This window comes from Erinaceus europaeus, chromosome 4 (assembly GCF_950295315.1).
Source record: "Erinaceus europaeus chromosome 4, mEriEur2.1, whole genome shotgun sequence".
NCBI classification, from domain to species: Eukaryota; Metazoa; Chordata; class Mammalia; order Eulipotyphla; family Erinaceidae; genus Erinaceus; species Erinaceus europaeus.
Genome location: NC_080165.1, coordinates 114,092,942 through 114,116,323, shown reverse-complemented (window position 1 = coordinate 114,116,323; position 23,382 = coordinate 114,092,942). Strand labels below are relative to the sequence as shown.

Genomic DNA, 23,382 nt, shown 5'->3' with positions numbered 1-23,382 from the left:
AACCTTTAAGCATGTGGGGAACAAACTTGCAATTACCCCAGTACAACATCCCCAACTCACACAGATCTACTGCCTATGGCAACTACCAATTTGTCAGTTTTATCTATGAACTTGTTTTGTTTGATTGCCTGCTTTCATATATAAGTGAGATCACCTGGTATTTATTTTTGTCTGACTTAATTCACTGAACACTACAGTTCCATTCATGTTATTGCAAAAGGCTCTCAGAGTGCCTTCTTTTTCTAGGCTTACTAGTATTCCTCTCCCTTCCCTTGCCTCCCCCACTTCTGTGTGTGTGTGTGTGTGTGTGTGTGTGTGTGTAATCACACCTGCATTGTTCATTCACCCAATGATGGAGATTTAAGTTGTGTCCATCCCTTGGTTATTGTAAATAATGCTACAATAATCATGGGAGGGAGTGCTACATCTTTTTGAATTAGTGTTTTCATTTCCTTTGGATAGATACCAGAAGAATTGTTGAATGATAAGATAAGTTTTATATTATTTATTTTCATGTGAGAGAAAGTGAGAGAGACTGGTTTTCCTCTTGCAGTGCTGGGAATCAAACCAGGGCAAGGCATGTGAGCTATTTTTGATTCAGCCCTCTCATATTCAGGGAGCGGAGAGCTTACTAGGGCTTTCTCCAGCTCCCTCTTATGTGTGTTCATCATGGGTTCTCTTGAAATAATTGTAAAATATTACTCTGTGATCTGTATTCAGGTTCCAGTCTTCTTTATTAAGTTATGAAGTAGAAATAGTGCAGAATCAAAGTAAAAGTGAAGAGAAAACTCAGGGAGATAGGGTCCAAGAGGGCCTGTAGAGATTCCAAAAGGCTTCTTTCTCCTGGTGGATGTCCCCCTCTCTCTTCTTTTTTTTTTCTTTATTTATAAAAAGGAAACATTGACAAAACCTTGTAGGATAAGAAGGGTACAACTGCACACAATTCCCACCACCAGAACTCCGTATCCCATCCTCCACCCTGATATCTTTCCTATTCTTTAACCCTTTAGGAGTATGGACCCAAAGTCATTGTGGGATTCAGAAGGTGGAAGGTCTGGCTTCTGTAATTGCTTCCCTGCTGAACATGGGTGTTGACAGGTCGATCCATACTCCCAGCCTGCCTCTCTCTTTCCCTAGTGGGGTGGGGCTCTGGGGAAGTGGAGCACCAGGACACATTGGTGGGGTTGTCTGTCCAGGGAAATCTGGTTGGCAACATGCTAGCATCTGGGCCCTGCCTCTGGTTCCTTCTCCTAGCTTCCTGTAGGGTGCAGGGGGAAGGGTGCTGCTTTCCCTAAATTGTCCTCCAACAATTAATTTACCAAAACTCCTCTCATAGTGTGCAAAGGTATTCTTGTGTCCTAATTCCCATTCCCCATGTGTGTAGACATGGTGCAGCAAAGTGAGAGATTTTAGGTTCTCCCTACTTATTCTCTGACCTCAACACTTCAACCCTAGTAGTGCAATATTTAATTTTTTGAGGAAACTTTAAACAGTTTTTCAGGGTGGCTATATTTGCTTACATTCCTACAAACAGGACACAGTGGTTCCCTTTCCTTTATATATGCCTCAACATCTATTTCTTGTCTTTTTTGTTAATACTCATTCTCATAAGTATTAAGTGATATATCATTGTGATTGTGGTTTGCATTTCCTTGATGAGTGGTGAGGTTGAACATCTTTTCAGGAATCTGTTGACCTGTCTTCGTGCAAAACCTGCTGTTCAGATTTTCTGCCCAATATTTAAAACAAAATGTTTATTTTTTATTATTAGTGATTTAATAATGATAAACAAGATTGTATGCTAAGAGGGGTATAATTCCATATAATTCCCACTGCCAGAGTTCTGTATCCCATCCTGTCCATGGGAAGCTTCCCTATGAGAGTATGGACCAAAATTCTTTATGGGGTGCAGATGGTGGAAAGTCTGGCTTTTGTAATTGCTTCTCCACTGAGCATGGTCACTGGGAGTTCAATCCACACCCCTGGACTGTTTCTATATTTTCCTAGTGGGATAGGGTTCTGGAGAGGTGAGGTTCCAGGATACATTGATGAGGTCTTCTGCCAAGGATGGAAGCATAGTAGCATTTGAAATTTGGTTCTCTGATCAATTTTTAATAAAATATAAAAAAGTACATAAATACCATTCCCACCATCAAAAGACTGTGCCCCATACCACCTCCCCCACTCCCCACCACTCTGGAAAGCCGAATATCCACCGTCACTCTCACCCCAGGGTTTTTACTTTGGTGTCCTGCTCCAAATTCAGTCAAATCCTGCTTTTAGTTTCCCTTTCTGCTCTTCTGTCTCAACTTCTGTTTATGAGTGGGATCATCCCATACTCATCTTTATCTTTCTGACTTATCTCACTTAACATAATTCCTTCTAGCTCCATCCAAGGTGGGTCAGAGAAGGTGGGTTCATTGTTATTTATAGCTGCATAGTATTCCATTGTGTATATATACCAAAGCTTTCTCAGCCACTCATCTGTTGTTGGGCACCTGCGTTGCTTCCATGTTTTAGCTATTATGAATTGTGCTGCTATGAACATAGGAGTACACACCTCTTTTTGGTTGGGTGTTATGGAGTCCTTGGGGTATAACCCCAGGAGAGGAATAACTGGATCATATGGAAGGTCCATGTCTAGGCTTGTGAGAGTTCTCCAGACTGCTCTCCACAGAGGCTGTACCAATTTACATTCCCACCAGCAGTGTAGAAGGGTTCCTCTGTCCCCGCAGCCTCTCCAACATTTGTTGCTGCTGTCCTTTTTGATGTATGCCATTCTCACAGGGGTAAGGTGGTTCTCAGTGTTGTCTTTATTTGCATTTCTCTGACAGTCAGTGACCTGGAGCAATTTTTCATGCGTTTGTTAGCCTTTTTTTTTTTTTAATCTCTTCTGTAGTGAATGTTCTGTTCATATCCTCTGCCCATTTTTGGATGAAGTCATTTGCTTTTTTGTTGCCAAGGTTGCTGAGCTCTTTGTATATTTTGGTGATGGAATGGCATTTATGTACACTCCTATTCATTTGTAGTCATATAAATCATTATTTAATTAATATGAGAGGGAAAAGTTGATTATATGTCTCAAACTTTTTAAACACAGACTGAGTCTTTTTAATACATAGGCTGAGTCTTTGATATGTTGACTCTCTCAAAAGCCTAGACCAGGGAGAACAGAAGCAACCAGTAGCACAGCTATATACAAATAATGTCAAAGGACATGAACTATGGTGATGTTGGGTATTATATAGCAAATCCTAACAAAGGGATTTTTCAAAGTTAACCCAATTACCAAATAATGTGATTATAACAATAACTATCTATTTTCTTCTTGAACCCTAAGACAGCAAAAACCTCACATTTCCACTATAGAGCCTATATTTCCCCCAGTCCTGGAACCTTAGGGTGGGGCATGGTTTCCTTAGGCTTTTCATGTTATCTGCAAATAGGGAGAGTTTGACTTCTTTTTTTCCAATCTGTATCCCTTTAATTCCTTGCTCCTGCCTGATTGCTATGGCAAGATCTTCCAACACTGTGTTGAATAATAATGGTGATAGTGGGCAGCCCTGTCTAGCACCTGATCTGAGGGTAAATGCTTCCAGCTGTTCCCCACTAAATATGATGTTGGCTGTAGGTTTGCTATATATAGACACCACTATCTTCAGGAGTTTTCCATCTATTCCCATTTTTGTAGTGTTTTGATCATAAAGGGATATTGTATTTTGGTTCTCTGCATCTACTGATATGACTATGTGGTTTTGGTCTTGCTTTTATTGATTGGTGGATCACGATGAATGATTTATGTATACTAAACCAACCTTGCATGCCTGGGATAAACCCCACTTGGTCATGATGAATAATCTTTTTAATATATTGCTTTATCTGGTTGGTTAGAATTTTGTTCAACATGTTAACATCTATGTTCATCAGAGATATTGGTCTGTAGTTTTCTTTTTTGGTTGTGTCCCTGTCTGCTTTTAGTATCAGAGTGATGTTGGCTTCATGGAAGCTGGAAGGTAGTATTTCTGTGTCTTCAGTCTTCTGGAAGACTTTTAAAAGTAGAGGTATTAGTTCTTCTATGAAGGTTTTATAGAATTCATTTTTAAAACTATCTGATCCAGGACTTTTATTCTTGAGAAGTTTTTTGATAACTGTTTCAATTTCATTAGCTGTGATGGGCCTGCTCATATTATCTAGTTCCTCTTTATTTAATTTTGGAAGTTGGTAGGTATCTAGGAAATCATTCATTTCTTCCAGGTCTCTAGCTTGGTGGCATATAGTTGTTCATAGAAACCTTGCATGATATGTTGAATTTCTGTGGTGTCTGTTGTGATATCTCCAATATTTCTTTTTGTTGGTTTAACCATTTTATATAGTACGTTATGAGGTTCCTCTGTCAGTACTTTTCAAATTACTTATCACTCTTGCCTGGATTGACTTGTGTCTAAGAAAGGTACTTAGAGGTTTCACAGTTGTGGAATTGACAGTTGTTTCAATATTATTTTAATCCCTGAGTTGGAGCATAGTGCCTGTTAATGCCTCTTTGGTTCTTTTTCTTCCCTATAGGCTATGGGAGCTTGAGGGCTTTTAATCTGTAAGTAGGCTTCTTAGCTTAATCACTGACTCCAGACCAAGAGATAAAGCAGGGTGGGGCAGAGATAATCCAGTGGTTATGCAAAGAGACTCTCACAGCCCCATCGCTATGCCACCAAGGTATAAATCTTCTCCTGAGTTTCCTGGATACTTCTCTGTCCCCTGGTGTCAGCACAGGGCCTCCCCCCTGCTGCTTCAGATTCTGAGGGCAGTAGCAATGGAGACTCAAAGTTTCATTTGGTGAGTCTTAGGGGAGTCCTCTCCTCCCTTCAGCCATCTTCTTGTTGGTGTTGTTGAATTCCTTCACATTCTTAGTGATTTTCTGCTTCCAACATCTGTCTTTTTCAAAGTAGAATTCTTGAAATCTCCAAACACAAAAAGATATTCATCTGTTTCTATTTTGCAATATTTTTAGTTTTTGCTTCAGGGAGTTTGAAATGATTACTAGGCACATACATTTTAAAGAGGGTTATTTATTTTTTATGGGTCATTAAATTTTATCATTATGTATTGCTCCTCTTAATCTCCAACAATTTCTTTGCTTTTAGATCTGCTTTTTTTGACTCATGAGAACTTGGTATATCCCCCCATTTATTCACTTTTGATCTATATGTGTAGTTATATTTAAACTGAGTTTCTTGCAAACAACACACAGTTAGGCCTTTTTTAATTTTTTAAATATTTAAATGAGACATTGATCCATTTTTCCCCTCTCATATTTATTAAATAGTGATTTGTGAGACTATAAGTTAGTAGGAGTGTATATTAACACCAAGGCCTTGTTTTTATGTTGGCTATATCTCTGTCTTTCAGTTGGTAGATTAAGATCACTGGCATTAAAAACTTACTGATATAGTGGATCTGTCATAATCAGTAATGCTTTCTATTTGCTGACCTGGTTCTATCTTTGCCTTTCATCATTTTTTTTTTCTGTCTTGTGGTTTAGACTAGACATCTATATGATTTTTTTCCTCCCCTTTCTTAACACATTGGTTTTCTTCTTAAAAAAAAAACTTATTAGTGGTTAGAGTTTGTAATAGATATTTAGGCTAACTGAATTTAATTAACAAATAATACTATTCTACTAGGTGGTTAGTATGATACCCTATAATAACCAAATCATCCTAAGTTTCCCTTCAGCCCCTGTATCATTTCTGTGATTTACTTAAGTTATATTTAAACATATGTAATCAATCTTATTTGTGGTATTATTAGTTGGAGAAAATTATTTGTTATATTATAATTATTGGAAACAAAAGTTATTTTATGCTTTTTACTTTGTATAGATCCAACTTTCTTGCCTACATTATTTCACTTTTCTTTAAATAACTTATTTTAACCTTTCTTTTGATTATTTTTTTAAAAAATGTTTATTTGCATTTTTGATAGGACAGAGAAATTGAGAGAGAAGGGATGTAGAAAAGGAGGGAGACCTGCAGCACTATTTCACTGATCATGAATCTTCTCTCTGCAGATGTGAACTAGGGGCTTAAACCAAGGTCCCTTCCTCCCTTCCTTTCTCCTTCCTTTCCTCCCTCCCTTCCTTCCTTCCTTCCTTCCTTCCTTCCTTCCTTCCTTCCTTCCTTCCTTCCTTCCTTCCATTGCTGAGGCTTTGGGATGGCTTTTCAGATAGAGAAAGAGAGTGAAAGAGACTACACCACTGAAGCTTCCTCTGATGTAGTGGGTGGCTGGGCTCAAATGCAGGTTGCACACATGGTAAAGCAGTGCACTATCCAAGTGAGTTATTTGCCAATCCATTTTTCCTTTTTCTTTTTCTTTTTTTTTTTTTTGCCTCCAGGGTTATTGTTGGGGCTCAGTGCCTGCACCATGAATCCATTGCTCCTGGAGGTCATTTCTTCCCTTTTGTTACCCTGGTTTTTTTTTTTACCATTGTTACCAATGTTTTTACCATTGTTTTTTACCATTGTGGTTATTATTATCGTTGCCATTGATGTTGTTGTTGGATAGGACAGAGAGAAATGGAGAGAGGAGGGGAAGACAGAGAGGAGGAGAGCAAGACAGACATCTGCAGACCTGCTTCACCACCTGTGAAGAGACTCTTTCCCCTGCAGGTAGGGAGCCCAGGGCTCAAACCGGGATCCTTACACCAGTCCCTGTGCTTTGCACCACATGCGTTTAACCCACTGTGCCACTGCTGAACCCCCAATTTTTCCTTTCTTTTTAAATATGGTGCTAGAGGATGAATACAGGGCCTCACAAATGTGTAACATCCCTAAGTGGGACTCCCTGACTTGTGCTGCACTGGAGAGGAGAGAGAGAGGAGATCCAGAGTGGAGAGGGAACACAATTCTTTATTCATGAGGGCACCGCAGAGTTGGGTGAGAGCGCAGTGGTTTGGGCCACGTGGAGGTAGCAAAAATGGCTGCCTCCTGCTATGCGCAACAGCCCTCCATTCACCGAGGTGAAAAATGGGCAAGAGAGAGAGAGGGGCAGAAGAAGGGATTTATAGGGCAAAAACTGGGAGTGACGAGCCGGGACAGGATTGGTTGGGAAGGGCACTTCGAGAATATCGTATTAACTCTCGCAGGAACTGGCACTAACCTGAGGGGACAACATGGTGGAACAGGTACTCCGAGAATGTCTCAACTCTTGCGGGAACTGGCACTAGCCTGAGGGGACATCTGCACAGCACTGACTTTTATTTTTTATTTTTTTTATTCTATATTCTGATAGGGAGAAAATGTGGAGAGACAGAAAGAGACAACAAATTCCCTCTCCACTATCCATGGAATTTCTTTGGTGCTGTCCATGTTACTCCCACACAGATGGAAATAGAAACCTGGGCCCTACACATGTAAGGCATGTTCTTTACCTGCTGCGTCATCTCCTGGATCCCACAAATTTATCTATTTATCTATCTTAAAAGAATTATTTATTTTTATGAGATAGACATGATTGCACTGTTCAATTAGGACATATAGTATTGGGGGTTGAGCCTGGTGTCTCTCACATGCAAATCCTGAACTCTAATACTGACCTGTTTACCTAGCTATGGAAATTTCTTTTTTGAAAGACTTTTTGTTGTTGTTTAAATTATTAGAGACTTACTGAAAAATCACAAAAATAATTCACAGTGAAACCTGGTAAATTGCATACATTACATTATCAAAGAACTGGGTTCAAGTCTCTGGTCCCCATCTGCAGGGGGGAGCTTCATAAGTGGCAGTATTTCCTGTGTCTCTCTTTCTCTCTCTCCCTTACATCTCCATTTCTCTCTGCTGTTATCCAATAAATAAATATTTAAAAGAAAGAAAATATAACAATAATTTCAAATACACATAAAAATTTCAAAGCAGTATTATATGTACTTTATCCAGACTACCAACTATATGCTCTTTATTATACTTACTGTCTGTTAAACTAATTTTAAATACTTGAGTATAGTCTGTTTCCTAAAAACAAGTAGTGTCTTATATGAATAAGCTACAGTGACTAGAACTAGGAAATTAGCATAAATACAAAACTATTGAACTAAGTATTTATTTATTGCTAATTGTTCTATTTGAACTAATCCACCTAAAGTGTTTCTCCTTAGCTCCTCATTCTTTACCAATATTCTACCAATATATGTGTGCTTCTTCCAAGGTTCTATCTTTAGGTATCTCTTTTAAACATTTACTTATTTAAACCAGAGCACTGCTTAGTCCTGGTTTACAATGGTGCATGGGTTTACAATGAACCTGGGACCACAGAGCCTCAGGTGTGAAAGCCTTTTTGCTAACCATGATTTGTCCTCAGTCCTGGTCTCCATTTCTTTTCACAATAAGATCTTCCTGAATGAGGGCAATCTTTTCTTTACACAATTTAAATATCTGCAAGTAAATAAACATTCTTTACTGGGGTTATGCTTATGATGTTGAAAAGTCCCTAAGAAATCCACCCTCAACATGTTGCAAATGGATCTCATTTTCTTCCCAAGCCTGGTTCTCCTCTGGTACTTCCTGTTTCAGCAAACAGTCCTTGCATCCACCCATGCACCTAAGCCAGAAGTCTGAGTTATAGAAATCTGTTTTCTTCCTGTTCCTTACATATGTTTTGAGCTATTGCCTTAAAACTTCAGCTGACTCTTACTTTCCACTCTCATCACCATAATTTTAAGTTTTTTTAATCATCTTTTAAGTGTTTTAATTGTTCTTTCCATCTCCATTTTCCTGGATATTAATGTTGTCATAAGAGCTTTAAATTTATTTTTTAAAATAAAAACAGGAAGAAATTAAAAGGGAAGGGGTGAGGGAGACACTTGCAGCACTGCTTCATCATGCATGAATCTTCCCCCTTGCAGGTAGAACATGGGGGCTTGAACCTAATCCTTTCTCATGGTAACAAGCTCTCTCAAACAAGTGCACCACTGCTCATCACTCTTAAAATAAATGTTTAGATGTTTATTTCCCACTTCAGAAAAACCCGATGGATCTACATAATTCAGACGAGATCCGGCGTGTTTAGGATGGTATGGTCATAGATGATCTACATGATTCAAACTAGCCTCAATACAACACGCAATATACTAGGCACCAAGCCCCCTTCCATTTGGTTAGGCTGAGTTCTACCCATAACATCTCCTGTGTTGTTTTAGAAGCATGACTTGCTTTTGCATTGATCATGTTACATGTTTCTCCATCTTCTTGCCTACATAAAGAAGACCTATTCATGTGTGTGCATTCATTATAGAGATTATCTCCCTCCTGAAGTTTTCTCCACCACATTTTCCACATACATCCTCTAGCACTTATGATCTCCTTTAATAAAAAGCCCTTGTATATTTCTCATGATATGCACACGATTTTTACTATGCTTAGTTGATTACATGTATACTATACTAATATCTTTTATTTTAATTCAATTTAATTTGATAGAACAGAGAGAAATTGAGAGAGGTGTAGAAAGAGGAAGAGAAAGACATAGAGACACTTGCAGGACTGCTCCACTGCTCTTGAAACTTTACCCCTGTAGGACTGGAGGCTTGAACCCAGGTCCTTGCACATGTTAACATGTGCAACTGCTTTTTTGCAGTTGCTGTGTGGTTTTATAGTTTGCTTCATTCTATTTACTTTAATCAAGAATATCTCCTGATGGCAGCTTTTCAGAGGTCCAGTGAACGGATAAAATCAAATGCCCTCGCTGTGGTAGCCGATTTGGAATAACAACGTTATCAGGATCACCTATTTTGTTTTGTCACCATCATAAGCACAAGTTGGCTTGTTTTGCCCTCAATAAAAATGGCTTCCGTTGTAGTCAATGCCCTTTCCCTGCGGACCAATAGAAATCTAGTACCGGTGTCCTCACTTCCGCCACTCCTCTCTAGGTCTCTGTAACTTCACTTAGGCGAGTTTTCAGGGTCCACCTTCGATTCCGAACGGGTTCGGCAGCCGGGTGGCGAGGGTGGACCGCCGACGGCGGGCGGGATGAGCGTGGCGCGGACGCTGCGGGTGCCTGGCCGCCACGGCTACGCCACCGAGTTCTCCCCGTACTTGCCGGGCCGCCTGGCCTGCGCCACGGCGCAGCATTACGGCATCGCGGGTGAGGCCGAGCGGGAAGCGCGGCGCCGCGCGGCGCTGCGGGACGGGGGCGGGTACTCAGACCTCCCTCTGCTCGGAGTCTTCTGAAAGAACTTCCGACTGTAGCCAGTGCCATGAATGGACGCCAGGGGGAAGCACAGCACCTTCCTAGCTCCCTTTTCCTCTTGCGCAGTTTAGGGAATGGGTCTGGTGTCTGTCTTCTTTTCCAGTGACGGTGGCTAGTTGCAAGTGGACATGTACCCGGGGGCCTTAAGCCGCATTTCTTTATAGCCCACGAATTTTTTTTTTCTTTTCATTTTGGCCTCCAGGGTTATTGCTGGGGCTCGGTGCCGGTACTACGAATCCACTGCTCCTGGCGGCGATTGTTTTCATGTTATTGCATAGGACAGAGAGAAACTGAGAGGAGAGGGGAAGATAGAAAAATATAAGACACCTGCAGACCTGCTTCACCACTTGTGAAGCGTCCCCCTCCCCATCAGCAGATGGGGAGCCGGGGGCTCGAACCGGATCTTTGAGCTTCTTACTAAGTGCGCTTAACCGGGTGCCCCGACATTACTTTAGAGCCCACTGCCACCTGCTCAGGTATGCTCCGCCCAGCGCAGAGCCAGCTGAGCCCCAGTAGCCTGTCCAGCGGGCAGGCAGTGCTTAGAAGATTTGCTGGACTGAAGTCACCCCACATGGTGCCTTTTGGGCCACATTCTCCACAGTCAGCCTTTTGGCAGTCCGATCTAAGAAAAACTCAGAGTTGGCTAGATGTGCCATCTGAAAAATTGCCACTTCTGCCCTTTTTGTTGCCTTGGCAGGAGCTCACCTATTTCCTCGCCAGCCCACGTTTGAGGTGTATGTAATCTGTCTCTGACAATGGGCTACATTGAAAGAAAGGACGGTATTGTTGATAGTATTTTATTTGAATTCATATCCTAGCTGCTGTTTATGCATTGAAGCGCTGTGAAATCAGTCACTGCATAATGTCAACTTCCCATTGTCATTTGTGTTTGAGCCTACAGCCTGAAACACAAGTGGTTTCTAAAATTCTGATGGAGAGGGTATTTGCGTTCAGATGTTTTCACTCTCAGTTCAGTGCTTCTCCATTCTGAAGTGCAATTCTTACTAGTTAGGTTGAAGGCTCATGAATTTGTAATGATACTCTTAAGTACTTAAAAAGAAAACTCTTAAAAGATGTTATATCTTTGAAAAGTCAGTTGTGATTAAATAGAATAGGTTCCCCCCCAGCCCCCTTATTCCCTGTAACAAATAAAGCTTTTATATATGCTGGTTCTTTAGTAAAATAATTTCTCGGATACATAACTTGATAGTACTGTATTGTCTTCATCACTTTGCCCCTACATATGTGCTAAGCTCCACCAGGTATTTGGTTTTGAAATTCCATGTTACGTTTATTTTAATACTTTAGATATACTGGGGAAGACAGTGTGATGTAGAAAGAACATAGTCCAGGGTCTTTACATTTGTAACTTCTCACCTGTGAATATGGATGGTTATTTGGGAGGTTTGTGTGCCTGGCACTCTGCATTCAAAGATGTCTCTTTCCTCTGTGAGGGCTGTGTCTACATGCGAGTTACAGGTGGAATGATTAGGCTAATTACTGATTGAAAACAGTTTGGGGCTACAGAGCTGAAGAATACAATCCTGCTAATTTTGCAGACTTGTTCTCAATACTTCAAGGAGAAATCTCTTAAGAGTGAAATTAGATACTGTTTAAACTGATATCTCCTGGGACCAGGCGGTGGCGCACCTGGTTAAGTGCACACATTACATTGTGCCAGGTCCCGGGTTCAAGTCCGTAGTCCCCACACTCACTTTACAAGTGGCGAAGTAGGGTTGCAACTATCTCTGTCTCTACCTCCTCCTCCCCTCTCAATTTCTCTCTGTCCCTATCTAATAATAAATACATATTTTAAAAAATTGATACCTCCTACACATTAGATGGCTTTTTGGCAGATGCAACAAAATGACCTGGATTTCTTTTCTCCTTAGGCTGCGGGACTCTTCTAATATTGGATCAAAATGAATCTGAACTGAGGATTTTTAGAAGGTAAGGTGGCTCTAGCTACTGATCTTACATGTATTCTTTTTTTGCTATTAATGGTTTAATATAGTTAGGTTTCTTTTTGATCAGTGTTTTGATTTGCACTACAAAAGAAACTAGCATTTGCCTAGTGTGAACTTATTATTTTTTTGTCTAGTAAGTTGTGATTATGCCACATCTAAAGCTCTTGTCTCAGAGTCCACTTATAAATTATGAAAGAAATTTAAAAAAGGCAAGTAGTTAGTATATCTGGTGACATTGCCTGTCTTTGCTGTCTTCTTCAAGCAGTTTTACTTTTCTCATTCAGGAACTAGTTAATCATTGTGGATCTTTTTTCTCATGCCTGTCTTGTCTGTTTCACTGTTGAACTAATAAATACTTCCGTCAAGGTTAGTCAAAAGTAGTAAAAAGGAAAGAAATTTCTGTCAGAAAATAACTATCTGCTTATACCTTAAGTGAAAGAATTATGAGAAAAATGAAGTTTATTTATTATAGATTAGTTCCTTTTTTTTTTTTTTTTGTCACCAGGGCTTTGTGCTTGTACTATTCCATTGCTCCAGGTATGCTTTTTTTTCTTTAGCCAGATAGAGGGTGACACACACTTCTGAGGGACACCATAGCACTGCCCCACTTATGAAGCTTTACATAGTGCTTCCATGTGGTTGCAAAGAGTCTCAGCCTGGGTCCTGGTGCATAGTAAAGTGTTTTGGCTACTGAGTGAACTACCTGGGAACACCAGTATATTAGTAGTTTCAAATATTGCTGATCTGTCTTATGCACTACATTATTCCCCCCCATCAGCATCTAGGCATGGTAGCATGCTTTTTTGTAAATAGTGGAATATTTCTTCTCAGTAGACCTAAATTATTATTATTATTTTATTTATAAAATAAAAAATATCAACAAGACCATAGGATAAATGTACCATAGGTACAGTTCCACACAATTCCCACCACCAGAGTTCTGTATGCCATCCCCTCCATTGGAAGCTTTCCTATTCGTTAGCTCTCTGGGAGTATGGACCCAGGATCATTATGGGGTGCAGAAGATGGAAGGTCTGGCTTCTGTAATTGCTTGGAGAACCTGGGTGTTGGCAGGTCAATCCATGCACCCAGCCTGTCTCTCTCTTTCACTAGTGGGGCAGGGCTCTGGAGAGGTGGGGGTTCCAGGACACATTGGTGAGGTTGTCTGCTCAGGGAAATCAGGTTGGTGTCAAGGTAGCATTTAAAACTTGGTGGCTGAAAAATTATTAAGATATAAAGCAGAACAAATTGCTTAATAAACAGGAATCTAAAGGTAAGTCTATATATAGCAGATGAGATTTTTGGAGGGAGACCAAATTTTAACCTGGCTCTGCAGTCTTCTAGCCATATATCCTAAGTTACTCTTCTAATTTCTCTGAACTTGTTTCCATGTCTGTCAGGTATGTGTTCTACTTATTGTTCAAAGATGTGAAAGTTATGTGTTAAAGTATGAAATAAATTGTAAAAAGGCTTATACAGTCCTTATTTTTGTTAATGTTCAACTGTCTATGTAGCAGGACTTTTTTTTAATTGTGTGTGTGTGTTTTTTTTTTTCTGGTGTAGCTTTGACTGGAATGATGGTTTATTTGATGTGACCTGGAGTGAGAACAATGAACATGTCCTGGTCACTGGTAGTGGTGATGGCTCACTGCAACTCTGGGATACCGCCAAAGATGCAGGGCCACTGCAAGTCTACAAGGAACACACTCAGGAGGTAGGAAGGAAATCTTCATGGGCTGATTGTGTTTCTTTGAATGAAATTCATTTGAGGATGCAATCGTAAGGGACTATCTTCAGGGGACAAGAAGTTTAAACTTTAGTGCTTGTACATGTTAGATGTCATATATCATTTGTTTATTCAAACATAAAATACCTCTTGGCTTAAGGAACTTGGAAAGTAGAAAAGGTCAGATTTCTCATTAGTCAGTAGAAACGCCTCTAGTCTTAAGTATATTGTGGCACCATTTCCTCCAGAGGGGCCATTTCTCTAGGCTGCTAGACATATTTATCATATATTGCCTTAAGGTTGAGGTAGGCAAATTCTTCATAAAGACCTGACAAGATTGTCTTTAGGTCTTTGGTAAGATCTCTAGGGATTTTCAGAATATATTGGAGCAAAAGCATGAAATTCTGAATATGAGGGAAATCTTAGAAGTCTTTAAAAATTGAAATCTGCTTTGTGTGTCTAGAAATTTATCCCTATCTATATGGGTAATGTAGAAAAGAGTTGAGACTTCGGTCATAATTATATATGTGTGTGTGTGTGCGTATGTACAGTGTGTGTGTGTGTGTGTGTGTGTGTGTGTGAATTTGTGTGTATACTGATGTGGTGGCAGAGAATGAACCTATTGCCTCAGTATAGATGTGTGATACCACTGAGCCAACACCCTGGTCCACTATTTTTATTTTCTGTTTTTAGAGACAGAGAACATTAGGAAAAGTAAAGATACCCAGGCACCATTCCACCATCCATGGAACTTGGCCTGGTTTCATCTTTGGTGCTGCCCATAGCACTGTCATGTGGTGCCAGACATGAACCCAGGGCTTCACACATGTAAAGCTTGCTATTACTGAGCCACCTATAATTTTAGTGAACATGATATTAAGAGCATTGCTTTTTGTTGTGTAGGCTTATTTTATGGATTTTCTTAAGATATCAATAAATCATAAATCTGTTTTGGATAGAGACAGAGGGAAATTGAGAGGGAAGTGTGGAGAGGAGAGAGAGAGAGGGACACACACACACACACACACTGCTTCATCACACAGAAACAGGTTTTCCATAGCAAGAGACAAAAAAAGGTGAATATCCAGGTGGTAGGATACAGAAAGATGCCTTTTATGTAGAACAAAAAAATTAACTAAAAAAATAATAATAATAACCCCCTCTTCATGCGACAATAAAATGCAGTTGGAAGAGATCCATAAGGTATTGGACTTTAATGTGGCAAGTGGAAGATAAAATATAATGAAATTCTGATACCTTAATCCTACAACTCTACATGATTGAGAAATGGGATAAGGTTTAAATGAATTGGGGATCAAGAGTTGAGATTGTTGTCCTACCTATGTGATAGCTTGCTGAAGCTTTGGGGGAAGCCATGGTGAAATTCAGTTTTCATAGTAAGAGAGCTTGGGTGGTGGGTGAATCTCCAGCTCACAGCCTGACAAAATCAGTGCCCTGTAAGTACCAGAGCATGAAAAACTCTACTATTGATATCCTTCTTATTTTGTTGAATATCCTTGGCACCATAATTAAGATGTTCTCCTTGGGATAAGAAGCTCAGTGGAAGAGAACTTCAACAATATTAGAGTACTGAGCAAGTGTGAGTGTAGTCATAATAGAAATCAGAGGGGTAGAGAATAGAATAGCTGAGCTAAAACCTATCGTAATGGGAAACACCAGTATGGAGATAGAAGCCAAGGACTGAAGTGATGAGCTGTAGGATAAGGTAGAAGAGACCATCAAGAAAATCTCGACCATCAAAATATGTAGCAAAAAAGAAAATGAGTGAAAACAAGTGAAAATTAATGTTAGAGAGTTATGAGACAACATTAAGAGAAAAGACATTGAATCATAGGGGTGTCAGAGGGGGCTGGACCATGGTACCCCTGGTTGAGGGTACCCTTCCTTCTTGATTTCTCTCTGTCTGTATCTAATAAATAATAAAAAGGAAGGAAGGGAGGAAGGAAGGAAGGAAGAAAGAAAGGAAGGAAGGAAGGAAGAAAGAAAGGAAGGAAGGAAGGAAGGAAGGAAGCAAGCTAAGAATTTCCCTAAACTGAAGGAGTCAAAACTTGGACTCAGGAAAACTCTTAAGATTCTAAACAAAATAAATCCAAACTTAAGCACTTAATAAAGTGACAAAGATAATAAAGAAAAAATCTTAAAAGTAGCAGGAACCCCCCCCCCCCATAATTTCTAAAGGATTTGCCATGAAACTATGAGCTGACTTCTCAACAAAAACTAAAAGCCAGAACAGGGCTTTGGATGCAGATGATAGCTTACCTGACTGGGGTCATGCCTTACACGAGGTCCAGCTCTGAACCCTAGCACCACACAAGAATGCTGTGGTTCGGAGAGCTCTGATGCTATGGTGTCTTTCCCTTTCTGTCTATCTGAAATGAAAAGAATGAAAAAGTTGATTCAAGTGGGGTGAAACTGCAAAAAAGAAAACTCAAACAAAACAAAATCCCAAAAGTTAAATAATAAAATCAGCCAGGTTATCACTTGGGTTCTAAGACACAAAAGCCTTTCAGACAAATAGCTGTTTTAGGAATTTACTGCCACTAGACTGGCCCTATATGAAATACTAGGCTGGGGATATGGATCTACCTGCCAACTGGGGGCCAGGCAGTGGTGCACCTGGTTAAGTGCACACATTACAATGTGTAAGGATCCAGGTTCAAGCCCCTGGTCCCAACCTGCAGGGGAAAGCTTTTCAAGAGTGGTGAAGTAAGGTTGCAGGTGTCTCTGTCTCTTTCCCTATCTCCCCCTCCCTTCTCAAGTTCTCTGTCTCTATCCAATAATAAATTTAAAAAATTAAAAAATATATTAAAAAGGTAGAGGGTGGAGAAAGAGAATAGTGGTTATACTAAAAAGATTTTCATACTTGAGACTCTGTCCCAAGTTCTACAAAGCAAGCAAAGTTAAATGAAGTCCAGCCTTTGGATTTAAAACTGCAACGCTGAGGTTATCAAAGGAGATTATGGTGGGTGGGAGATTATGTGAAGGACTGGACTTCTATAGTGGAGGGAATCCAGTGGGTTTTGCTAGAGGGATATTGATGCTTTAGTTGTGGGAGTATTGTAATATTTTAAAGGTGTGTGAAATTGAGTGGGGGAGATATCATAATGGTTATTGCAAAGAGAATGTCATGCCTAAGGCTCCAGAGTCCCAGGTTTAATACTTAACTCCACCATAGCCAGGGCTGAGCAATGCTCTGGTTAAAAATAAAAGGAATTTCCCTTCTAAAACTTTTATAATTCTGTAAAGCAAGGTTACTTCAAAAAACAAAGAGTAATAAGAGTATTTATTCAAAATACATCTTACACCAAGTAAAAAAAGCTTAAAAAGATTTAGAAATCAATCAATAGTTTTGAGGAGATGGTAATTATTTGCTGAATGAATTAAGAAGGGAATGAGTATTATTATTATCATTATTTTCATGGCTAGGGAATGTATGTAGAAGAATAGAATAGAAAATAATGATTGTTTTTCCCAGGATAGAGAGTATTGATTAAGGATGAACAGTGTAGTTTCAGTAAGTTTTGTCTTGAATTCAGACCTTGTCTGATTTTGATTAAATTATTCATTTTTCCTGAAACTTAGTTGACTGATTTGTAAAATGATCATAAGTGATTTATGTCATAGGATTGTTCTAATTGCTTGGAACAGAACTATTACTAAATAAATATGAACTGTTAGTGCTATTTGCCTTTATTAGAATTGGGTTATAAAGACATGAAACATATTAGGACTTCCTCAGTTACCCTTTTTACTACTTGATGACTAAAACATGTCCAATAGCTATTTTTCAGGTAGTTAAGTAGGCACTAAAAAGAGCTCTAAGGTCTAGGTATATCTTGGACTTGGAGGAATGAAGGAAAACCTTGGTGGAAATGAAAAGAATTTTTAAAAAAGGGTATTATTCGGGTGATAACTTCTAAACTTAGCATCAAAGCAGGAATAAAGTTTTATTTCTTGATGTACAGGATTGTGCTATTGAGAGTGAGTTAAAGGTAACTTTAAAGATGACAGACTCAATTTAACATTTTACGGTCTAGTTTTCCAAGTGATTATGACACCTTTTTTTTTATTATTGATTTAATAATGATCAACAAGACCGTAGGATAAGAGGGTTACAATTCCACACAGTTCCCACCACCAGATTTTTGTATCCCATCCCTTCTACTGGAAGCTTACCTGTTCTTTACCCTTCTGGGAGTTTGGATCCAGTACCATTATGGGGTGCAGAAGGTGGCATGTCTGGCTTCTGTAATTGCTTCTCCGCTAAACATGGGCAATGATCCATACTCCCAGCCTGCCTCTCTCTTTCCCTAGTGGGATAAGCCAGGGAAGTTGAGCAGAGATCAAATTCTGTAGTTCCTGAATGCTTGACTGGAGATTGAACTTTAAGCTTTGAGTGTTCAGAGGAGGGGGAGAGACTGATTATGTAGATGTTTTAAACCACACACTGAGTACAGAAAATGGTACATACATGAATAAGGCTAGATATTACCTCTTTTAATCCACTTAGTTAATTTTTTTCTGTTAGGTAAAACTAGACTATAATTTAATATTTTCTTTGTTTGTTTATTTATTTATTATTTATTGCCTCCAGGGTTATTGCTGGATCTCGGTGTCTGTACTATGAATCCACTCCTCCTGGTGGCCATTTTTTCCATTGTTGGTGTTGTTGTTGGATAAGACAGAAAGAAATTGAGAGGAGGGGAAGATAAGAGGGGGCAGAGAAAGATACCTGCAGACCTGCTTCACTGCCTGTGTAGTGACCCCTGTGCAGGTGGGGAGCGGAGGACTTGAACTGGGATCCTTGTGCTGGTCCTTGTGCTTTGCACTATATGTGCTTAACCTGGTGTGCTACCACCTGGGCCCCTAATTTAGTATCTTATATAACTAAGACTAGACTTTAATTGAAATTTTATTATTTGAAATGAAAAGGAACAAATTCTCATTTTACTCAGTAGTTTCAGTAGTCTCCAAACTTTACTACATATTAGAATCACCTAGGGAACTTAATAAATCATATCCAAGTCACAATGTCTGAGGTTGGAGCTCAGGCATCAGTACTGTGTAGATTTACAGATGATGCAGCAGTGTTTGGAAGCCACTCCCTTAACTGGATCTGCTTTCTAGTGACCTCAATATGTATAATTTATCCAATTGTCCAATATTGTGGGGGGGAGCTAGAGATTCAAAATTACAGAACTAAAGAAGTAATGTAATTTAACTTGCAAAGTGATAGTTTCCCCTTCCTTCCTTCCTTCCTTCCTTCCTTCCTTCCTTCCTTCCTTCCTTCCTTCCTTCCCTCCCTCCCTCCCTCCCTCCCTCCCTCCCTCCCTCCCTCCTTCCTTCCTTCCTTCCTTTTCTACCAGAGGACTGCTCAGCTCTGGTTTATAGTGGTTCAGGGCATTGAACCTGAGACTTGGGATCCTCACTCATGAGAGTCTCCTTGCATAACCATTATGCTATTTCCCCTGTCCAAATGATGTTTTTTTATTTTGTTTTGTTTTTGCCACCAGGTTTGTCACTGGAGTTTAGTGCCCACATGACACATTCACAATTCCCTATGGCCATTTTATTTTTAACTTTATAGGACAGAGAAATTGAGAGAGGAGAAGAGAAGAGAGACACCTGCAGCCCTGCTACCCTGCTTACGAAGCTTTTTCCCCTGCAGGTGGGCTCTCCGTGCTTTATCCTGGGTCCTTGGGCATGAAAACATGTGTGCTCAGCCAGGTGCACCACTGCCTGATCCCTAAAAAATAATAGTTTTTTGGATGAAAAAAGCATGACTATATTGTGGTTAAAAATGACTTTCCTGAATGACTAATGCTACAATGTCAGAAATGTTTCACATATAGTCACTGAAGGTTTCACTCACTGTGCTTCTATAATAGTACTAAGTAAATTTTTTCTAGGCATCAGAAACTCTATCTTAGTTTAGAATCTATTAGGAGGGGTCCGGGTGGTAGTGCAGCAGGTTAAGCACACATGCTGCAAAGCACAGAAACAGGCATGAGGATTCCGGTTCGAGTCCCTGGCTCCCCACCTGCAGGGAGATCGCTTCATGGGTGGTGAAGTAGGTTTGCTGGTGTCTCTATCTTCCCCTCCTCTCTCAATTTCTCTTTCCTATCCAAAAAAAAAGTATCTATTAGGAAATGTATGTAGGGGAATGATGGCAGATGGCAGTCTTATATGACAGTTTATGATCATAAGAAACTAGAAATTATTTTCAGCTTAGCAATAAGCTGATGTTCTATGAAGTGGAACTATATATATATGTATATATAAAATTTATATTTTATATAAGGTGAGAAAGAATACAAATTTATATAGTTTCAGAGACAAACTATTGGGAGGCAATCTGGAAGCTAATAAAATGGTTATTTTAAAAGGGGTGGTGGTGAAGAAACAGAAGGGGACAAGTATGGAAGTAAAATGTCTTCAGATATAACTTGTATGATAGTTTAGGCTTTGGCACAGTTGGAATATTTTACACAATTAAAGGTACTGTTTAATGGTAATTTTTAAAAATTGATTTATTTATTTCCTTTTGTTGTCCTTATTGTTTTATTGTTATAGCTATTATTGTTGTTGTCATTGTTGGATAGGACAGAGAGAAATGGAGAGAGGAGGGGAAGACAGAGGGGGAGGGAAAGATAGACACTTGCAGACCTGCTTCACCATTTGTGAAGCAACTCCCCTGCATGTGGGGAGCCGGGGGCTTTAACCGGGATCCTTATGCCAGTCCTTGTGCTTTACGCCACCTGCGCTTAACCCACTGCGCCACCGCCCAATTCCCTAATGGTAATTTTTATGTGGTGCTAGAGAGTAAACTCTGAACTCAACAGATGCATATTACAGCTGAGCTGCCTTCAAGTTCCAACTTTCTTGTTTTTCATTTGGTGAGAGAGAGAAAGAGAAAAAGAGAAGAGAGCAAGACACTGTTGCTAATTTTGGGGGGCATGAAAATGACCTTGTGCTTATGTAAAATAGAGAAATGTTGGGGCCAGGTGGTGCATCTGGCCAAACACACACAATGACATGCACGAGGACCTGGATTTGGGCCTCTAGCTCCTACCTTTGGGGAGTACAGGGTGGGATTCACAAATGATGAGATAGTGCTGCTGGTGCCTCACTTTGTCCCTGTGTCCCCTTCCCCTCTCAGTCTCTTTCTGTTCTACTAAAATAAATAAATAAATAAATAAGCAAGCAAACCTTAAATCAATAAAAGAAAGAAAGAAAAATATCCTTAGTTGCTGACATGTTTGTGAGTGAAATGGTCTGCTGTTAAAATTTGTCAGCACTCAGTCAGTGAAAGGACAGAAGAAACAAAAAGGCAAAATGTTGGTAATTATGGAAGGTATGTGATGGTTACCTAGGGACTTGTTATGCTATTCTCTCTGTTTACATGTGTATTTTAGTATTTCTCTAATGGACAAGTGTTGGTTGGTGGCACACCTGGTTGAGTGCATGTTACAATCTTCAAGGACCTGGGTTCAAGCCCCTGGTCCCCACCTGTGGGAGGAAAGCTTCACAAGTGGTGAAGCAGGTCTGCAGGTGTCTCTCTCCTGCTCTGTCTCCCCACTCCTATCAGTTTCTGGCTGTCTCTATCCAATAAATAAAGATAATAAAATATTAAAAGTGTTTTGATTTAATATTTACATTAAAAAGATATATGTAATCCTTTCTGTTAGCTCAGTAATTAAAAGTCTGTCTCCCTAGCCTTGCTATTGGTACACATAAGTATGAACATTCTGGATGTAGTTTTTATTTGATGATTTTTAATTAAAAAGACCAATTGCAAAAGGGCAGTGCTACATAGTACATTAAAAATGAGCTTTAGGAGTTGGTTACAGTAATAAAATTTGTCTTCTCAAACTGTGGTTTTGATGAGGTTCAAGTTTTATAAAGCTGCACACTTTTTTTTTAATAGCAATTTTTCAGTTTTCTTTACCACTGCCAAGAATAGATTCATAAGATAGGCCTTTTAAGGACTCTGCTTTTAGAGCATAACTGTATATCCCCCCTTCTCCCTTTCTTCCTTTCTCCCCATTTCCCATCCCCATGTTTTGATCATCACTAGGCTCACTGCTCCAGGACTTTTTTTTCCCCCTCCAAATTGAGGAATACAGAGGCAAAGGGGCAGAGATGAGACAGAGAGATGGGGATAGAGGGCAGACATAATAGCACTAAATCTTCCTCTGGTGTGACAAGAACCAGACTTGACTGTGGGTTGCAAGCATAACAAAATATCCAAATGAGCTATTTTCTACCTTTAGTTATTGCCCCTTTTTGCTTTTGCTCTTCTTTCCCTTCTTTCTTCCTAAGAAGTAGCCACTATCCTATTTATTTGTTTATTAACAACAATTTCTTAGGCTGGGGTAGATAGCATAATGGTTAGGCAAACAGACTCTCATGCCTGAGGCTCTGAAGTCCCAGGTTCAATCCTCCATACCACCATAAACTAGAGCTGAGCAGTGCTCTGGTAAAAAAAAAAATAATAATAAAAATAAAAATAAATAAACAACAATCTCTTTATTTTCCCTTCTAGTTTTACTATGTATATACACTTCCTAGGTCATATGCATATATAGTTTTACATGATTTTGACTTTTTGGTAATAAGCAGCATTGTGGATAAATCATAGTGCAGTGTGAAGACAGTTAAGTTGCTTGATCCACATAATATAAAACCTTTGAGGTGCTTTGAACTGGAGAGTGACATTAATTAAAAATATATACACCACAAAGAATTTTGGTCCATACTCCCAGAGAGGAATAAAGAATAGGGAAGCTTCCAGTGGAGGGGATGGGACAGGGAATTCTGGTGGTGGGAACTGTGTGGAATTGTACCCTTGTTATCTTATAATCTTGTTAGTCACTATTAAATTACCAATAAAATAAAAAAAATATTTCATGTTTACCTATTTTGGATAGAGTCAGAGAGAAATTGAGAAGGAGTGGGGAAGATAGAGGGAGAGAGGTGAGAGTGACATCTGCAGCATTGCTTCACCACTCAGTAAGCTTCTCTGCAGGTGGGGACCTAGGGCTTGAACCCTGGTCCTTGCAGACTGCAATCTGTGCAGTCAACCAGGTATGCCATCTGACTTGACTAGCCCATTTTTGTTTTGGCACAATCATTTTTTCACCCCTTTCTGCCTCCAGAGTTATTGCTGGGGCTCAGTGCCTGCACCATGAATCCACTGCTCCTGGAGGCCACTTTTTTTTTTCTCCTTTTGTTGCCCTTGTTGTTGTAGCCTTGTGGTTATTATTGTTGTTGTTGATGTTGATGTCTTTCGTTGTTGGATAGGACAGAGAGAAATGGAGAGAGGAGGGGAAGACAGAGGGGGAGAGAAAGATAGACACCTGCAGACCTGCTTCACCGCCTGTGAAGCGACTCCCCTGCAGGTGGGGAGTCAGGGGCTTGAACCGGGATCCT

General features: G+C 39.8%; 1 protein-coding gene across 2 annotated transcripts in view; it reads left to right on the top strand.

The window, feature by feature from the left end:
* Window positions 1-9,879: 9,879 nt before the first annotated feature.
* The window catches only part of PEX7 (peroxisomal biogenesis factor 7), a 35,539-nt gene continuing 22,036 nt past the window's right edge, over window positions 9,880-23,382 (top strand). Inside the window, exons 1-3 of one of the 2 annotated variants that reach the window (XM_060190389.1) lie at window positions 9,880-10,131; window positions 12,129-12,186; window positions 13,767-13,917. In XM_060190389.1, the coding sequence (XP_060046372.1) occupies window positions 10,017-10,131; window positions 12,129-12,186; window positions 13,767-13,917 (324 nt within the window). In that variant the 5' untranslated portion in view covers window positions 9,880-10,016. The remainder of the gene's footprint in view (window positions 10,132-12,128; window positions 12,187-13,766; window positions 13,918-23,382) is intronic. The other variant, XM_060190388.1, reaches the window with a different exon arrangement.